Source organism: Tamandua tetradactyla, chromosome 5 (genome assembly GCF_023851605.1).
Source record: "Tamandua tetradactyla isolate mTamTet1 chromosome 5, mTamTet1.pri, whole genome shotgun sequence".
Taxonomy (NCBI): Eukaryota; Metazoa; Chordata; class Mammalia; order Pilosa; family Myrmecophagidae; genus Tamandua; species Tamandua tetradactyla.
The window spans coordinates 194,703,477-194,722,043 of NC_135331.1; the positions used below are offsets into that span (position 1 = coordinate 194,703,477).

Sequence of the window (18,567 nt, forward strand, 5' to 3'; positions counted from 1 at the left end):
GTGTCTTCTTGAGCTCCTTTATGTCATTAGCCATCCCATTTATTTTAATTCAGTAGTTATATGAACATCTTTGATTAGCTGTTCCAACATCTGTGTCTCCTCTGGTGTTTTGGTCATTATACTAGGCTATATCTGTCTGCATCATGATACGCTTAGTGATCGTCTGCTGTCTTCACGGCATGTAAATATCTTGATAGGTTTACTTTGGAAGTTGATTTCCTCCAGTAGTCTAAAGCCCTGTATTTGCAGGATGGATGTGGAGCAGTATGCAGTGTACGGGGTGGGGCACAACAGTTGCAGTGACAACTTGCAGCACAGATATAGGCACAGGTTGTGGGATGCTCTGCTGGTGTGAGTGTTGGTGGGTCAGGGGCTCTTCGAGAACAGGGAGTGGGAGAGCATGACAGCGTCAGGTGCATGGGGAATGGGGTGAGTCATGGGTTGCAGGACTGAGCTGGTGAGGGTCATGCATTCATGGAATGTGGCTAAGCTTACTTCTTGGTCCTCATCTCCCTGTCCATGCACTCCTGAGGGCTCTGGGCTCCTGCGTTAGGCTGTTTGCGCCAGCCAGACAGTCTCAGTTCTCTGCTTCTCAGTTCCTCAGCTTTTGCAATGAGGGCCACCGTATGTGGTGCAGAAGACTCTCCCAGACCACTTACAACCTGGAATCACCATCTCAGTTCAGTCACCCTCCCATCTCTTCTCTAGCTGTTCCTTGGAGCAGGGTTGAACTCGATCTATCCTTATTCCACCATCTTCCTGGAATTCTGTCTATTCTTTACTTTAAAAATTAATACTTCATGGACGTATTTTAATAACAAGACACATAGAGCTATTGCCTGCTTTTAAACAGCTATATGCATATTCAAATGACTGTATAAAAATTTAAATGGTTCCCTTAAATGATTTATAAGTTGTTATTACTTATTTTCTACACTTATGCAAGGATATTATAATAATGGCTAAAATGTAGTAAACCCTTTGTGCTGATTTGAAAGGATGTATGGACCCTAGAAAAGCCATGTTTTAATGAAAATCCCATTTCATAAAGGTAGAATAATCCCTATTCAATACTGTATGTTTGAAACTTTAATCAGATCATCTTCCTGAGGACGTGATTTAATCAAGAGTGGTTGTTAAACTGGATTAGGTGATGACATGTCTCTACCCACTTGGGTGGGTCTTGAGTGGTTCACTGGAGTCCTATAAAAGAGGAAACATTTTGGAGAATGAAGGAGATTTGGAGAGGGTAGAGAATGCTGCAGCACCACAAAGAAGAGAGTCCATCAGCCAATGACCTTTGGAAATGAAGAAGGAAAACGCCTCCCAGGGAGCTTCATGAAACAAGAAGCCAGGAAAGAAAGCTAGCAGATGATGCCGTGTTTGCCATGTGCCCTTCCAGCTGAGAGAGAAACCCTGTTCCACCATGTGCCTTCTCACTAGAGAGATAGATCCTGAACTTCATTGGCCTTCTTGAACCAAGGTATCTTTCCACGGATGCCTTAGATTGGACATTTCTATAGACTTGCTTTAATTGGGACATTTTCTTGGTCTTAGAACTGTAAACTAGCAATTTATTAAATTCCCCTTTTTAAAAGTCATTCTGTTTCTGGTATATTGTATTCTGGCAGCTAGCAAACTAGAACACCCTCATACTTAGGCAGACATTATGTTAAATGCTTTCTGTACAATATCTCATTGAATCCCAGAACCTATTTTATAATGCTATAAAATAGGTTCTGTTAATAGTCTGATTTTAGAGACAAGGCTCAAGCATAGAGAGTTACAAAATTTGTCCAATGTCACACCATCAGTAACTGGTGGACTCAATGTTCGTGCCCAGAGTATTTCTGATTTTAGAGTCTATGTTTTTTAGCCACTTCCATACTATACATATAATTTTAGAAGTGAGTTTACAGAATTAAGAGAGTATATGATATTTTAATTTGAAAAATATTCCCAAGAGTTGCAGTAACTTACCTTCTCACCAATATTATCTAAGAGTACCTGTTTTACTACACACTCATCAACCCTGGATAGTTTGTCTATTATATGATAAATGATTACTTCTTTTTATTAATGAAAGTGACCGTATTTTCAGTTTTGTTTACTATTTTGTATTCACTTGTATTTCTACATTTCTGCCTATAAATGTCCTTTGCCTTTTTGTTAGGTTTGTCTTATTAATATAGAAGTATTCATATATTAAGAATATTAATTCCCTTAATCATGTGTATTACATTACATATTCGTTTCTAGTGCTTTTGCTCTAGAAAGATTTTAAGTTTTTATGAACTCTAATTTGCCCATGGGCTGGATTTTGTAACGTGCTTTTATGATTTTGCATTGTGCTTAGAAAAATTTTCTCCCACTCCAGGACAATGCAGATCACTAGCTACACACTCGTTTTTTTAAAATGACAGGAAATATTTTAAGTACCCAAAGAAACTATACCAAGAGACAATATTCAGGCTTTTAAAGCAAGCTTCAATAAATTTAAAAGTATTGAAATCATATAGAATGTAAAATTGAATCAAACTAGAAATAAATCACAGAAAGAGAGAGCAGGAAGATCTCCAAACTCTTGGACCTAAATAGCATACTTCTAAATAATAACTGGGTCAAGAGGAGGTCTCAAGAGAATTTTTAAAATACATTGAACAGAAAGGAAATGAAGACAAAGCATTAAAATTTGTTGGACTCAGCTAAAGGAGTACATTAAAATGCACACATTAAAAAAACAGGAAAAGTACTAAAACAGTAATCAAATCTCCCACTTTACAAACCTAGAACAAAAAGAGCAAAATAAACCCAAATCAAGTAGAAGAAAAGAAATGATAAAGGTGAGGGCAAAAATCAATGAAATTGAAAACAAAAATATAGAGAGAAAATCAAAGAAAAAAAGTGCTGGGTCTTTAAGAGGATCAATAAAATCAACAACTCTCTAACCAGGCTAGCCAAGAAAAGTAGAAAAGACACAAATTACCAATATCAGAAAAGAAATAGGGGTTATTACCAGTGACCCCTGGGACATTACAAGGAAAATAAAAGAGGACAGGTAATGATGGCAAAGCGGCAGAGTTCTCACCTGCCATGCTGGAGACCTGGGTTTGATTCCGGGTGCCTGCCTGTGCAAAAAAAAAAAGGAATACTCTGAACAATTCTCCCCACAAATGTGATAATTAGGTGAAGTGGACTGTTTCTGTGAAAGACACAAACCATCAAAACTCAAAATAGACCATGTGACTAGGCCTAAACTGTTAAGGAAACTGAAACGATAATTAAATATATCCCCAAATTCTAAGCATGAAGCTCAGATGGTTTCAGTGGTGAATTCTACCAAACATTTAAGGAAGAAATAATACCAATTCGTCACCCTATATTCCATAAAATAGCAGTGAAAACATTCCCTAACTCATTCTACGAAGCCACCATTACCCTAATATCAAAACCAGATAAAGACATTACAAGAAAAAAAATTACAGACCAATGTCTCAGAAATATAAACGCAAATATCCTCAATAAATAATAGCAAATTGAATTGAGCAATATATAAAAAAAGAATTATACAACACAACCAAGTGGGAGTTATTCGAGATACATAAGGATGGTTCAACATTTGAAAATCAATCAACGTAATCCAAAGGTCAACATAATAAAGTGGAAAACTCATATCATGTCAACTGATGCAGAAACTGCATTTAACAAAGTAACACTCACTTTGTGAGAAAAACTCTAAGCAAACAAGTAATAGAGAATTCTCTAACTTATAAAAAACATCTACAAAAGAACCAAAAGGGAGTGGTGTGGCAGAGACAAATAGTAAACCTACCTATGTGGTTTTGCTATGTATTATTGAGATTTTCCTACATTGGAAGTTTTACCATTTTGCATTTCCATCAGGGATGTATGAGAGTTCTTACTTCATGAATAGTGTGTTGTCAAACTTCTGCATTTTTTGCCAGTGGAATGATGACTAACGGTCCCTTTGCGTAGTTTTTAGTTTTTACGTCTATATTTCCAGTGAATTTGAACATCTTTGCAGATGGTTAAAGACTACAAGCATTTCTTACTCTGTCAACAGTTCATTTTCTTTGCCCATTTTCTCTACTGTGTTACTGGTTACTTTCTTCCTAATTTTTTTTAGTTCTTTATATATTAGGGATCTTAGCCCTTTTTCTGTGCTAGGTTGCAAACATTTTCCAGCATATCATTTGTCTTTTGTATATGGTGTTTTTGTTTGCTTGCTTATTGGCAAACAAAAGATTTTACTTTCATGAAGCCAGACTTATAAATCCTTTTTATTGCTTTTAGATTTTGAGTCATGGTTAGGTAGGTAGTCACACTTAGAGGCGTCAGACTTATTCGTTTTATTCTAATGTGCGCAAGAGAATACCATATTTATAATAACATTCATGTTTTCTTCTAAGATGTACTGCACTTTCTACGTGCATATCTGAGATCCTTTCGGAATCTATCACGATTGTGATGTGTGGAGGGCGGTAGGAGTCTAATTTTATTTTTGATAAATCTCACCATTTACTAAATACCATCGTGCCCGGTCTGCTGCCTACCCCCCACGCACCAGCACCCCTTTTCTTCGCACGGGCAAGCTCCGGGAACCGAACCGGTCTTCCACGCCCCGCTCTGAGCTCCGTTCGGCTGCAGCCCACGACTGCTCTCTCAGGGATGGCCTGGCTAGTCTTCCGTTCCCAAACGAACCCAGCCACCCCTCTGCCGAGCTCCGCGTCATTTTTACGGGGAAACTACAATCACACACGTGTTTCGAGAGGGCTGACGTCTTGATACCGGGTCCTGAAGAACCCGCGGCTCCCGGCCCCTCAGGAAGGCCCGCAAGTTTCCCGCCGAGGCGCGGCACCGCCCCTGCCGGGCCTCCGACGCCACCGCCTGGCCGCTGTGCTGACAGGAACGTGGGGTCCTCTTCCTTCAGGCCGTTCCCCGGGTCTTGCTCGGAGGCCCGCGGCTCTCGGCGCAGCCACTTTCCCGCAGCTCTTCACCGCTTCCCGCTGAATCCCGCAGGCTCCCGCCGCGGACTGCGGGGTCTGGGGCCGCGGGGGTCACGGTGCGTTGGCGGCGGGGAAAGACGCAGGGCGGCGCGAGACGACACGGATCCGTCCGCCCGGGCCCGGAGGGCCCAGCATCCCCAGCGAGCAGGCGGCCGGAAGCGCCACCGAGTGGCCAGCTCTACCGCCCCCGCTTCCTAGAGCGGCCCGGAAGCTCGCCCCGCCGGCAGAGCGAGCTCACCTCACTTCCGGCCTTTGTGGAAGGGCCCGGCGGCGGTTAGTCTAGGTGGTGTCAGTCCTTCGCGCCCGAAGACCACGCCCTCTGCTCGCCCCTGGGAGCCGCGGGTAAGGAAGCTGTACGGCGGGCGGGCGAGGACTGTTGCCTGGGCCCTTCGAGCCCGGGCCGGCGGGGAGCCCCCTGCTCGGTGACCGCCCAGCGGCCGGGAGGGGGGCTCGGGCCGTGTGCCCCGTACCACCCCGAACCTACCCTCGCTTCCAGCCGGCCTCAAGAGGGGCCGCCTTCTCCCACGTTCTGGAGGCGCTGGGGGCGCAGATGCCGGCCGCCGTCCTGTGGGCCTTCCTGGCTTTACCATTATTTATTTACTCTGGATATATTATTTCATTTTATTTTTGTTTATTTACGGACAAATGGAAAAAATTTCTTAGTGAGTTTTACTCTTCTTTACTCTTTCCTAAAATGCGGAAACAACTAGGCACCTTGCCTATTCGTAAGTCTTTTCTATCAGAATATTTCCCTGAATATAATCATGTAAATTGGAGGTAGGCTTTCAAAGCTAATATTTAAATTCTTACAATTTGCAGTTTTTGTTTTTGATGAAGTTTGTGTTAATGATGGTTTACTCTTTAGGTCTGTCCAGGAAGAAACTTCCCAAGGGAAAAAACGCTGATAAAGCTTTACGCGACTATCATGGCAGCTACTTGGGTTGTCCAGAAGCTCAAGGACCAGAATGAACTTTTGGAAGTAAAGATAGAGGAGGAGGAGAAAAAAGAGGAGGAATTTAAATATCCTACCATACAGAATCAGAACCAGCAAAAGAATAACTCTTATAATGGAGAGGTCTTCCGACAGTATTTTAGGCAGTTCTGCTACCAAGAAACATCTGGACCCCGTGAGGCTTTGAGCAGACTCCGGGAACTTTGCCATCAGTGGCTGCGGCCAGAGACACGCTCTAAAGAGCAGATCCTGGAACTGCTGGTTCTGGAGCAGTTCCTGACCATACTGCCTGAGGAGCTCCAGGCTTGGGTGCAGGAGCAACATCCTGAGAGCGGGGAGGAGGCTGTGACTGTGTTGGAGGATTTAGAGAGAGAGTTGGATGAGCCAGGATATCAGGTGAGAAAAAAGATGTGGTTCTGTTTGAGAAAAGATGAATCAAGGACTTGCCAGAGTGAAGTACAGCAGTGTAATTTCACTAAGCATGTTCTTGATACTGGTACATCAAAAGGAGGCCTGAGTACCATGGAAAATTGATTAATGTAATCCTACTTTCTGCAAAGAGATTTTGTATTTCTATACTGAGCTGCACAATTCTGCTTGATTAATGTGCTTCTCAGTTTAAAAACAGAAAACTTGTACAGAGAGAAGATGTTAGAGAGAAGATGGTAACAGTGTGGGTAGCAGCCTCTTGAAAGGGGTATCACTTCTGTTGAACAGTAAAAATAAGAAGTAAGTTTTGCAGATAAATCCAATGGCCCATGTCTGTTAAATGGTTTAAAGATGGAGAAAGCAATTTCATCACCTCATGGTCATGAGATGTAGCAGCAGAAGTGACAGGTGGGGAGGGGCAGGGCAGGAGACTTGTATTTCTTTCAGTAGTAGAAAGTCCAGTTAGATAGAAAGTGTGATTGTTTAGTAGAAATGCAAATAGAATGTCCAGGACCTTGAATATCAAACTCTGGCGTTTAGATTTTATTCTTTAAGACAGGCTTCCCACCTTTTCTCCTTGAGTCTAAATAAGCTTCATTAACTGCAAGATGTAAAAGAGACCCAAATTATATAGGACCTTTGTTTTAGTATTGATAGATGGTTCTTAACCTGTGGCAATTTGGCACCCCAGAGATGTCTCGAGACATTTTTGGGTGTCATATCTGGGGGAGGTGCTACTGGCATCTAGTGGGTAGAGGCAACAGATGCTGCTAAACATCCTACAATGCACAGAACAGCATTATTGATAGAATTATTCAACCTAAAATATTAATGAAACCAACCTTAGTAAATCTTGGTATAAGGAGTATGAAAGTTAGTGAGATAATAAGTCAGTATCTTAGAAAGTGTATTCTAGCATTGAGGATACAAAATAGATTGGAGAGGAAAGGAGCACATGACAAGAAGATCTAAATTTGAAATAAAATCATGAAAGCGTGACTACAAAAGATGAGATATGTCTTAGGTAAGAATTAAGTAGAGATAATGACAAATTAGATATGTAAAGAAGGAAAGACAAATGAAGAACTCTTTACTAAATCTGCTCTGGGCTAAGCATCAGGAATTTCAAAATTGAAAGGCCAGGGTAATAAAGACACTCTTAGCAGAGCTAAAGACTGTAGGAGCAGATGAATTGGGGAACAGTTGTTTGTTTATTCATTTAACGTCTATTTTGCTCCAAGCACAGTCTATGTATGGGATGCTGCTCTCTTGTGTAGTCTACTGAAAAGAGACAGGCAATAAACAAACAAAATAAACATAGTAAGTCAAATAGTGATAAATTCTGTGAAAAAAAGCAGAGTGGAGTAGAGGAATAGTGAATGAAATGGGGTTATGATTTCATTCACTGGTCAGGAAAGACTTTTCAGATAGGATGACATTTAGATCAGGAATCTGGATTAGAAGAGCAAGCCATGCAGCTATCCAGGATAAGAACATTTACGCAGAGGGGCTAGTAAATGGTGAGGTCCTAAGGAGAATGGGCTCATCAGGGTAGAGGAATAGTGAGGAGATGAGATCAAATGGGGTTTAGGGAAGCAAATCATGTATGGATTTGTATGGCTGTCATAAGGACTTTAGATTTTAATTTGAGTGAGCTGGAAAGTTATTGGAGAGTTTTAAGTAGAGGGGAGATATAATCTGACTTAAATTTTACAATAATCACCCTAGTTGCCATGTCAGAAAAGTTCTGCAGTGGTTGGCTGGGGGTTAGACGTCAAAGGTAGAAGCAGGGAGACTAGTTTGGAAGGCTATAGCTATAAGCTGTAATTGACTCAAGAGATACCAGTAGCTTGGACTAGGATAGTAACAGTGGAAGTGGTGAGATGTGTTTGGATGCTGAATATATTTTGAAAATAGAGCTTAGCAGGATTTGTTTTTATATGGTATGTAGGATGTGAGCAAAAATGAGCAGTTAGGAGTTATGCCAAAATTTTTGTTTTGAGCATCAGGTCGAATGGATTTGTCATTTATTGAGATGGCAAAGACTGGGAGAAAAGTTAAGCATGGGGTGAAGGTACAGGAATCAAGAGTTCAGTTTTAGATGTGTTAATTTTGACATAACTATTAGAAACCAAGTAGAAAAGTTGAGCAGGCAACTGGATGTAATGAGTTGGAATTAAGTGAATGGGTCTGAGCTGGAAATACAAAATTGAGATTTGTCAGAAGATAGATGGTATTTATAAGACAAGATGAGATCATCAAGGGAGTAACCAATTTGATGATGAACTGAGAGAAGCGGCCAGAGGGACCAAAAGAGGCCAAAAGAAAGAATGGGATATTCAGGTGCAGTGAAAATTAATTGATTTTAGACATGTTGAGTTTGAAGTGAAACTTTGTCAGAGAAATAGAGGTAGGGTATGACATTCTCTTACAAAATTTAGCCATTGAAAGGGGTACAGGGGTAATTTGGAGGACCTGTTGTACACCAGAACTCTGCTAGATGCTTTACATACATGATGTAAAAAGATCGTAGAGCTCCTAAACTAAGAAACAGTAAATAGAGTGATTCCATGTCACTGCTTTTCACAGTAGTATCATGCTGGGAAAACCTATTATTTTTAAATATAAGAAATAATCATGGAGTAATGAGAGCTTCAGAGTGGCTGGAATTGCTGACTAAAGGATTAATTAAGGTAGCAGGGGTCAAAGAAAAGCAGAAAGGGATGAGACTGAAGGCAAAAGCCTAGAAATGAAGGGATATCTTTCTCCAAGATAGAAGAAGAGAAGAAAAGTGTGAGGATAGAGATAAGTTAAGTGAAAGAAAGATGAAGAAGTAAACTCTGGATAATTGTCACCTCAGGTAAGTGGGAAATAAGTTCAGCTTTCCAGAGAGAAATGAGGTCACCTCAGAAGAGCTGAAACTATTGGGAGTAGCTTCTGAAATGAATATGAAAGAGATTTCTTTTTCTTCTCTTCTCTTTCTCCCACCCTCTTTCTTTTGTTCCTCTTTCTCCTTTGTCTCTTCTGCCTTTTTCTTTTTTAATCATTTCTCTCCATCATTTCCCTTTATTTACTCTCTTTCATGTTCTTCTTTTTTTATGTTTTACTTCCCAGAAATTCTATCTCCGCACACACCCCCTTCTGCCTGCTTTTAACCTCCTCTTCCATCTTTTCATTTTTGTTTCTTTCTTTCTCCGCTTCTCTGACATAAGACAAAGAAGTAAAAGTGAAACAACCAACATACCCTCCTATTAAGAATAGGAGACCTTACTTCCAGATGGGGAGGTGGGGGGAAGCTTTCCCAGCAGAGGCAGTGTTTGTATTGGCTTTGAAGAAGGAATAGGACTACGGCAGACTGATGTCTGAAAGGAAGGTCATTCCAGGCTTTAGAGAATGTAGAGCTTTCTCCTTACTGCCATGAATAGTATACCCTTTTGTTTTCTGCTTTTGGGGCAAGTCTCAGCTATATGTCATTTTCCTCAGGTCTCCACCCATATTGAAGAACAGGAAATGTTTCTGCAGGAGACAACTCTAGAAACAGAACAAGAATCCTGTATGTCCCTCCAGTCCAGGAAAGCTGAGCTAAAGTGTAAATCTCCAGAACTTGAAGCCCAGCAGGAACAAGGTGAAAAAGAGAGTCCCATCTTAGGAGGAAGGAGGAGAAAGGGCTAAAAGAACATTTTGGCCTCTTATTCTCAGCATTCACTCTGATTGGTGAAGTCAGGAAGGCCTCTCTAGGAATCCAATCACCTTTGAATAGATTCTTGGCTTGGTTTGTCACTTTTCTTTTCTCTTTATATTCAGATTTTTTCAAATTCTCACTATTTATTTTGAGATCACGTAATTTAGCCCTTCTTAGAGTTGCCTTCCTTCATACAGCCTTCTCTTCTATTTTTAGCCTTTAAACACCCTTTGCCCATGATGTCTTAAAGTTAACACTCAAATGTTCATAATTCTGATAGGTATTGTCAAATTGTCCTCTATAAGAGCTATATCAATTTATGCTTCCATCTGCAATGTATGATATCCATTTCATGAACACAGTGGTATGCCAAAAATACTTTGCCCTGTTTTCTATTCATTTGTTTGTCTTTTCCTTAACAGTTTTTGGAGTGTTTTATATATTATATTCTCCCTATATTCTGATGCCATTTTATAATCATGTTGAAACTCTAAGTTCTTGTTTTATGTTTTTCATTTGAATAATTTTATGTTCTCTAATGAAACGTTTCTGTCTACTGCCACTGGAAACTTAAATAACATTTGTGATCCCTTTGTAGTTTCAGATGTTGAGACTGGAAATGAGTTCAGGAATTTAATATTAAAGCAAGAAATTTCTGAAGAAACAGAGCCATGTGGGAATATATCTAGCAGATTTGAAAATGAGATGACACAGGATGCTAGATGTGAAGAAACCCATGAACCTGAATTAGAAACAGGAACGTCTTCTGGATACCTCAGGGAAGACAAACAGCGTACACATGGTGAAAAGGGAGTAAGTTTAACTGAGAACTTAGACCTTGCTGAGCACCAGAGAATCTGTCCAAGAAAAAAAACTTATGAATGTGATGGCTGTGGAAAAACCTTCAGTCAGCACTCACGCCTCGTAGAACATCAGAGGATCCATACTGGAGACAGGCCTTACAAATGTGAAGAGTGTGGAAAAACTTTCCGTGGAAGAAGTGTATTTATCCGGCACAAAATAATACACACTGGAGAGAAACCATATAAGTGTAATGAGTGTAGCAAAGCCTTTGGCCGATGGTCAGCTCTTAATCAACATCAGAGACTTCACACAGGAGAGAAACACTACCGCTGTAATGAGTGTGGTAAAGCCTTTAGCCAGAAGGCAGGTCTCTTTCACCATCTCAAAATCCACACAAGAGACAAACCTTATCAGTGTACTCAGTGTAATAAAAGTTTTAGTCGGCGTTCAGTACTTACTCAGCATCAAGGAATTCACACAGGGGCAAAACCCTATGAGTGTAATGAGTGTGGAAAAACCTTTGTTTATAACTCATCCCTTATTTCCCATCAGGAAATCCACCACAAGGAAAAATGCTATCAGTGTAAGGAATGTGGAAAATCTTTCAGTCAGAGTGGCCTTATTCAGCATCAGAGAATCCACACTGGAGAGAAACCCTACAAGTGTGATGTATGTGAAAAAGCCTTTATTCAGAGGACAAGCCTTAGAGAACATCAGCGAATTCACACTGGAGAGAGACCCTATAAATGTGATAAGTGTGGGAAGGCCTTTACTCAAAGATCAGTCCTCTCTGAACATCAGAGAATCCACACTGGAGAGAGGCCATACAAGTGTGATGAGTGTGGGAATGCCTTTCGAGGAGTCACCAGCCTCATTCAGCATCAAAGAATCCACACTGGGGAGAAACCCTACCAATGTGATGAGTGTGGCAAAGCCTTCAGACAGAGGTCAGATCTTAGTAAACACCAGAGAATCCATAATAGATGTGGTACCTATAAATGTAAAGAGTGTGGGGAATCATTTAGGCAAAAAAATGCTCTTATTCAACATCAAACTATCCACAAAGGAGAAAAATCTAATTCTGTATAATGACCACAGGGAAGCTACTTAACAGAGTGCAGGCTGCAAAGAAATACTAGCTTTGTAATGATTTGGGGCAAAACTGAAGTCACGATTGCTGTAAGGAAACCCCAGCTATTTTATGAAGAACCTGTTGTATTAGGTGCTGTGGAATAAGAAACATAACGCAGATTATTTTTCTCAGAGAGTTTACAACCTAATTTGGGATACATATGTTCCACATATTTACTTAAATAAAGCTATAGGACAGTAGAATTGATTCTCAAAATAGTGTAGGGTTAAAATGGCACTTGACAGTGCTGTAAATTCTGAAGGACAGTTCACTGTTGCCAGGGTGATCAGGAAAGATTTTATTGAAATCAGGAATTTTTAAAGCTGCTTATCTGGGTGGATTTTGAACTCACCAATAATTTTGAACAGGTGGCCAGATATAAAGGAAGAGTATAAAAGTGAAGTATGTCCAAGGTAGGAGTAACAGCCAGGTAAAAGTAACTGGTGTGAAACTCATGACGAATCATGAAGCAGCAGCTCAAAAATGGCATTAATGTTGAAAATAAGATTGCCTGGCTTCTCTTTTCTAATTGATTCAAGGTAAATAAGATACTGAGTTTTTAAAGCAAGTAGCACCCAGGAAAGCCAGGTTTCTAAAGCAAAGAAAAGTGACGTGAGCTTAAACATGGGCTTTGGATGAAAAAGCAATCTGACACAAAACAGGTATTTGAAAGAATAAGGTGGAAGGGGCTGCAAAGGGAAGAAAGAAAGACAGGGAAAGAAAAGGAGAATGACTGAGCAGAGCTCTGAATTTGAGAGCTCTCACATGTATGGTGAGGATAGAAGTGAAAAGCACTGAGATAAAAGAACTTGGAAAAGCTCTGTGCTCTTGTACTCAGTATAGAGGTAGCCTATTTCATTAAATGCCAGAACTTCCTAACAATTACACCTAGAAATGCTTGGAATGTGAGAGGATTCTAAGAAATATACATTAAAAAATGATGAGCTGCTGGAGGGGCTATAGTATAAGAACTTTCATTATAAAAGGTGCTTATTGATAGAATGAGGACAAAGCCGTTACTGGACATCTTTTGGAATCAAGAAAAGGATTTATTAATAATAATACAATGTTTATTAACTGCTTACCAAGGGGGCAGACGTTACTAAGTTGTCTTAATTGCATTATTTTATTTTCAGCTGGAAAAACTGAAAATGATAAAGCTGTGCATGTTCACGAAATTTGTATGTTAGTAGAACTGAGCTTTGAACCTAAACTATTCTAGAGCCCGCACTTTTAATTGCTGTGATACATTTTCTCTGTTTCAGTTAAAGAAACCACTTGTTTCCATGGTTTCCATTTGTTACCCTTTAATTGAATTTCTTCTCAATTTTAGTCCTTTCACATTAAAAAGGTCTCGTACCACAGCCCTTTGGCAGGTCATCATTTTATTTGAATTTCTTTGGATCTTCTCATTAAAAATGTTTCTAGGTGTAGTTAATAGAGTCCTTACACATTATTTTTATATATATACAACAGTTTAATATATTTATGTGTATATGTAATATGCATATGTTTGATATATTGCATATAATGTATTTCTTATTATATATATATAATTTAATTTTTACAAAGCCAATCATGATTAATGTTAACTTCTCTGTTTATTAGCCCCCTAGCTCACGTTGTAAGATTGTCATTGAGAGCCAGCAATTTTGCCCTTGATTTCATGGAAACAGTTGATTCTCTTCACTCAGATTAAAGCAGACAGATTCTGGGTCTGAAAATCCACCAGCCAAGGCTCCCTGAGTTTTCACCCACCACAATTTAAAGTGATCTTTGGGGAATATTTCTGATTACTGCTGCCATCATCTTCCTGAGCCAGGCGGCCATGGCATGGCTATCTCCAAAAGCACTGCTAAGTGGAGGCCATTTGATCTTCATTATTCCTCTCGAAGCTTGCCATATATGTCCTGCTTTTTGATCTAGTGCCTCATCTCTGCCAGTTCAGTGAAGGATTTAGGACTAGGTATCTGCTCACTTATCCCTGTTAAAGAGCAAGGCAATTTAGGGATTCTTTACAGCTTCTTGTACCCAGATACCCTATTTCTGAGGCAGAGCTTAAAAACATAACTTCTAAAGACAGATACTGGGTTCTAATCTCATTTTGCCACAAGTAGCTGAGTGACTTGGAGCATAACCTTCTCTGCTTCAGTCTCCTCGATTGTAAAATAATGGTAATGATAGTACCTACCTCAGTGGCAATTATATGGATTAAATGAATTGAGATGTAAAGGGCTTAGAACAGTGCTTAGCACATGGTAAGTACTTTGTAACCATTGCTGTTTTGATTTTTACCGTGGACTTCCTCAGATGCCTTGGCTCAAGATGCCCTGGACCCGCCATAAACCACCTGTAACTGCTGCAGCTTTCCCAGGAACACTGCATAGTCCACCAGTCTTGGGGTAAAAGCCCCCATTCAGGCTGACTTTTAACTTAATACTCTGGGAACTAAATAACAGAATCCAGCAGATACCCCAGGCTGGAAGGGAGAGGTTTCATTGCCTTTTATCCCTGCTTCTGCCAGTTATCTGAGGAAACTCAGAGCCCACGACTTTGGCTGTATGTCTTTGGAGTGGCACTTTGAAGTCCTACATCCTGAAGGCAGATACCTGGCCTGACCTGGCATGCTCTGGGCCCTGCACACTCAGGGTACAGGTCCCTGGGGTTACCTGAAGATGCAGCCAGGCAGCCATGGGCAGGAGGAGCCCTCCAGGATCCCAGCGAAGAAAGTGCTGAGGCCACTTGTAACAGTGGGGGGTCTTTCCAGCCTTCTGGTATATTTAAAGGCAATGGTGGTCATAGGTTTGTTCATTCCAGGTTTGAATCTGGTGTCCAGTCTGACTGGTTAAGGTTGGGGGCTGATGATTGGGAGGGGTATTGGAAATCTAAGAAAGACTTCCAAGTTTTGAGCCAAAGTACCAGGAAATTGGGGCTGTTAAAGAAGAAAATTTGGGTTCCCAATTTGGGAAAAAGTAAGTTGGGTTCGTTTGAGGGTTTGTGTGGTCATGACTCTCAGGAGTAGATGTAAAGTCGATACTTGAATTCAAGGAGAGAGTGGACTCCACGTGCTGGTTGTATGACTGAGTAAATCCCTTACTCTATATGCCTCAGTGTCATCTGTAAGTGGGGATTATGGGAAGTACATAAATGAGTTATCTGTAGTAAATATTAAATAAATGTTAGCTGTTGCTGGTTTTTTTTTTTTTTTTCTCATTTCTCATGTTCTTTTCTTTTCCCTGTGGTATATATGGGATTCTCTGAAGGGGGAGAATGAAAGGGAAAGGGTTCCTCGTCTTTCTCTCGAGCTTTGGTAACATACACATTTAGAACTAAAAGACTTCATCAGGTGAAGCTAGCTAACAGTTTGCAAAGTCACCCCCACTCTGTCTCCTAATTTATTTAGCTTCCTGACACAGTTTCCTTTTCATTCAGTGCATTGTCCAGGTAAATGAGTTCTTGGGTAAAAGCTAAACAAAATTTAGTGTTTCTGTTAACAGTGTTATTTTATGCCTCAGGAAGAAGACTAGCTACAAGGAAATACTTCTGAAAAATCAGTGTGAACCCCAAGCGGGAGTGAACCTTCTCCTGAGCACTCTCATTCCAGAATGGCAGTCCTCTTGCATGAAAGCTCTCTAGTAGTGATGGTAGAGGAAGAGGACTGTGCCTGGGACTAAGAATAAGGCTGGCAAAAAAAAATTACTCATCTTTTCCCAATCCTTTAAGTTACTACCAGGAAATAGATGCCTGGACCTCACAGGCTCTCTGTAGGTTTGGGGAGCATCACCTACAGTTGCTGAGATCAGTAGTACATACCAAGGAGCAGGTGCCGGAGCAGGGAAGCTGCAGAACTGGTAGAATAATACCATCCGGAATGTGGAGAAGAGGCATTGATTATGCTGAAGATTTAAAGAGACGTCTTGAAAGATAAGCCATCAGGTGGGAAGGATTGAAACAAACATGGTTAGTGGAAAGCTTTGAGAATAGCAAAGAAAGCAGCAAAACTGAACTTCTGGATACACCAGATGTATCTGGAGTCATAATCCAGCATCTCCCTCATGAGCTTTAAACCCCCTGATAATCATGTGCACCTCTGAAACCTCTTTCTGTGTTGGAGAATTTTTTTGTTCAAGAATTTTTGCTGAATGTTTAAATTCCCAAACCAACTTTATCCCATTACCTTTAGGTTCCAGGCTGAAAGATAGAAAAATAGCCTTATGGTATATCTCAGTATAATTCTCAGAATACTGCTTTTTAAAACAAGATGATGAAAAAGGGTCTCTGGAGAGAATGACAGGAGAACCTCTCAAGGGAAGCTTTTTAGAACTTCAGTTACTTGTAAATGGTCCTTTTAACTGTCCTAAGCAAATGAAACTTTCTGTTGGTTTCATAATATTCCCTGTTTCTTAGTTCCCGATTCAAACTGATCTCAACTTGTTAAATTATACTTTCTGATTCTTTGTCACATTTTGTGAGGAAATCTCTCTGCTCTTCTAGTTTCTTTCTGCCCAGTTGTCTCCTTTTCTCACCCAGATTTGGTGCTCCACCCTCACTCCCCATCCTAGGTACTTCACAAAATTAGGATGCCAGTTTAGAGACACAGCAAAGTTGCACACTTTGGGTAAAACTAGTTTTTTTCTTCACTTTGTTTCTCATACCTCACTAGCGGAAGAGAAAACTGACAAATTGTCTACATTTTTTTTAGATGGTGCTACTGAGAGTGAAAATAAGAACTTGGCTCCAACACAAAAAATTATGAAGATTCTGAATCGTGGGCAGATCACATATCTGCCACATGGGAGCAGTAAGTGTAGTAAGAAATTACTGCTGAGTCATGCAGCATCAGAGAGCTCGCACTGAAGAGAACTCCGAGCAGTTGGTATGTTTCTAGTGGGTCCCTAGTGGGTGCTTCTAGTGAGAAGGACCAGGACATATACACCCCAAGGAAAAATGCTGACACTTGAAGGACTGTGGGACAGCTCTGTCATAGCAGCCTTGTTTGACATCAGAGGAACCAAATAAGAGACCCTATAAATGTGACAACTGTGAGGACACCTTCATTGAGCAAGGAAACCTTACCGAGCCTTGTGTGGAGAATTTAAGAAAGCCTTTTTTCACCCAGAATTTGGGACTGACTGCACCAGAGAGACTCTACACGTAAGAAAGATGTTAATGTAATGCATGTGAGAATGATTTCCATGGAATCACCAGCTTTATTCAGCATTGGAAAATTCACACTAAAGAGAACCTACCAGTGTGGTGAACATGGGAAGGACTTCAGATAGAGGCTGGACTTCTCCAAACCTCTATGAATCCATATAAAAGCAACTTGTATAAATGAGAATTGTGAGAAATTGTATAGACAGAGCTCAAGCCTCAACTCCAACGTCTCTGCAATATTGAAAAATTAGTGTAAGGAATATAAATGAGCAAGTTGCATAGGGAATGGGTATTCCAAATCAACCATTTTAGCCAGGAAAAACATTCAGTGAATGTCTCAGGTCAAGAAAAGGAAAGGTTGGAAGTTATTTTTCCCTTCTCAAGAGTCTATGAATGTGAGCAACCCGGAGTTTTGAAGTAAACTGTTTACATGCATCCCTGGGCTTGTGATACTGCCTTTGGGATAATTATCTGAGTATTGAGGAGCATGCTCTTTCATCCAGACCTACTCCAATCTTTTATCTTTAATTCATTAAAGAAGCACAGACAAGAGTATTGTGTGCTGTTTGCATATATAATGCTGAATTTTCTTTATGGGAAAAATAGGCTTCTGTGTGTACCTCAGGACACAAAAATCATGTGTAATATTTGAATAAATGGAATGAAAAGAACCAACATTGAATTGCCTAATATTTTGATAAATTTGGGAGTGGCTTTGTCCTTCAACACAGGCTATGTAGGTTTCAGATATTTTCAGAAAGTATATATTTTTCAGCTCTGGTTTGATTATGTTTTTAAGATAGAAAAAGATGTTTCACATACATCCTACTGATAGATAATTAGTTATTTTGTCAATAACATGTATGTAATACTGATAAGTAACTTGCTTATTTTCAGTTCTCAAACCTATTGGATAAAAGGGAAAAATATTTAGAAGGTCTTCGCTAATTTGATAATATAGTCCAGTCTCTAACCATACATAAGAGAATGAGGTTTATATAGTTTATAGTAGATCACTAAATATAGGAACTACTTTACATGATTATTTCAGTACCCTGGGAGTGTATCTGCTGTACATCCCTACATTTTTTTACTTTTTTGCATAGGTATTACAGTTAGCATTTTAAAAGATGGACTCCGTTCTGGATAAAGCTTTTTTACAACATCTATGAAAATTACATACTTTTTCCTTAACTTTATTGGTATCTTGTACATATTGAAACAACATTGCATTACTGGAATAAATATCACTTAGTGTTCTAGTTTGGTAGCTGCTGGAATGCAATAAACCAGAAACAGAATGGCTTTTAAAAAGGGGAATTTAATGAGTTGCTAATTTACAATTCTAAGGCCGAGAAAACGTCCCCATTCAAACAAGTCTATA

The 18,567-nt window shown here is 40.0% G+C and overlaps 1 protein-coding gene and 1 long non-coding RNA gene across 9 annotated transcripts in view; one reads left to right on the forward strand and one right to left on the reverse strand.

Moving 5' to 3' along the window:
- The window catches only part of LOC143685220 (uncharacterized), a 37,731-nt gene extending 32,564 nt beyond the window's left edge, over nucleotides 1-5,167 (reverse strand). Inside the window, exons 1-2 of the long non-coding RNA XR_013176472.1 lie at nucleotides 4,781-5,167; nucleotides 3,089-3,128 (exon numbers count right to left, since the gene is read on the reverse strand). This is a non-coding gene — a long non-coding RNA (uncharacterized LOC143685220). The remainder of the gene's footprint in view (nucleotides 1-3,088; nucleotides 3,129-4,780) is intronic.
- Nucleotides 1-18,349, forward strand: part of ZSCAN12 (zinc finger and SCAN domain containing 12) — a 53,073-nt gene extending 34,724 nt beyond the window's left edge. The window contains exons 1-6 of one of the 8 annotated variants that reach the window (XR_013176468.1): nucleotides 5,272-5,369; nucleotides 5,893-6,375; nucleotides 9,892-10,033; nucleotides 10,689-11,841; nucleotides 15,542-15,962; nucleotides 16,729-16,841. Coding sequence is in view for 7 of the 8 variants with exons in the window: in XM_077162930.1 (XP_077019045.1) it covers nucleotides 5,953-6,375; nucleotides 9,892-10,033; nucleotides 10,689-11,983 (1,860 nt within the window). In the remaining variant the exon portion in view is untranslated. The other 7 variants (XM_077162935.1, XM_077162932.1, XM_077162934.1 and 4 more) reach the window with 7 other exon arrangements.
- The last annotated feature ends 218 nt before the right edge of the window (nucleotides 18,350-18,567 follow it).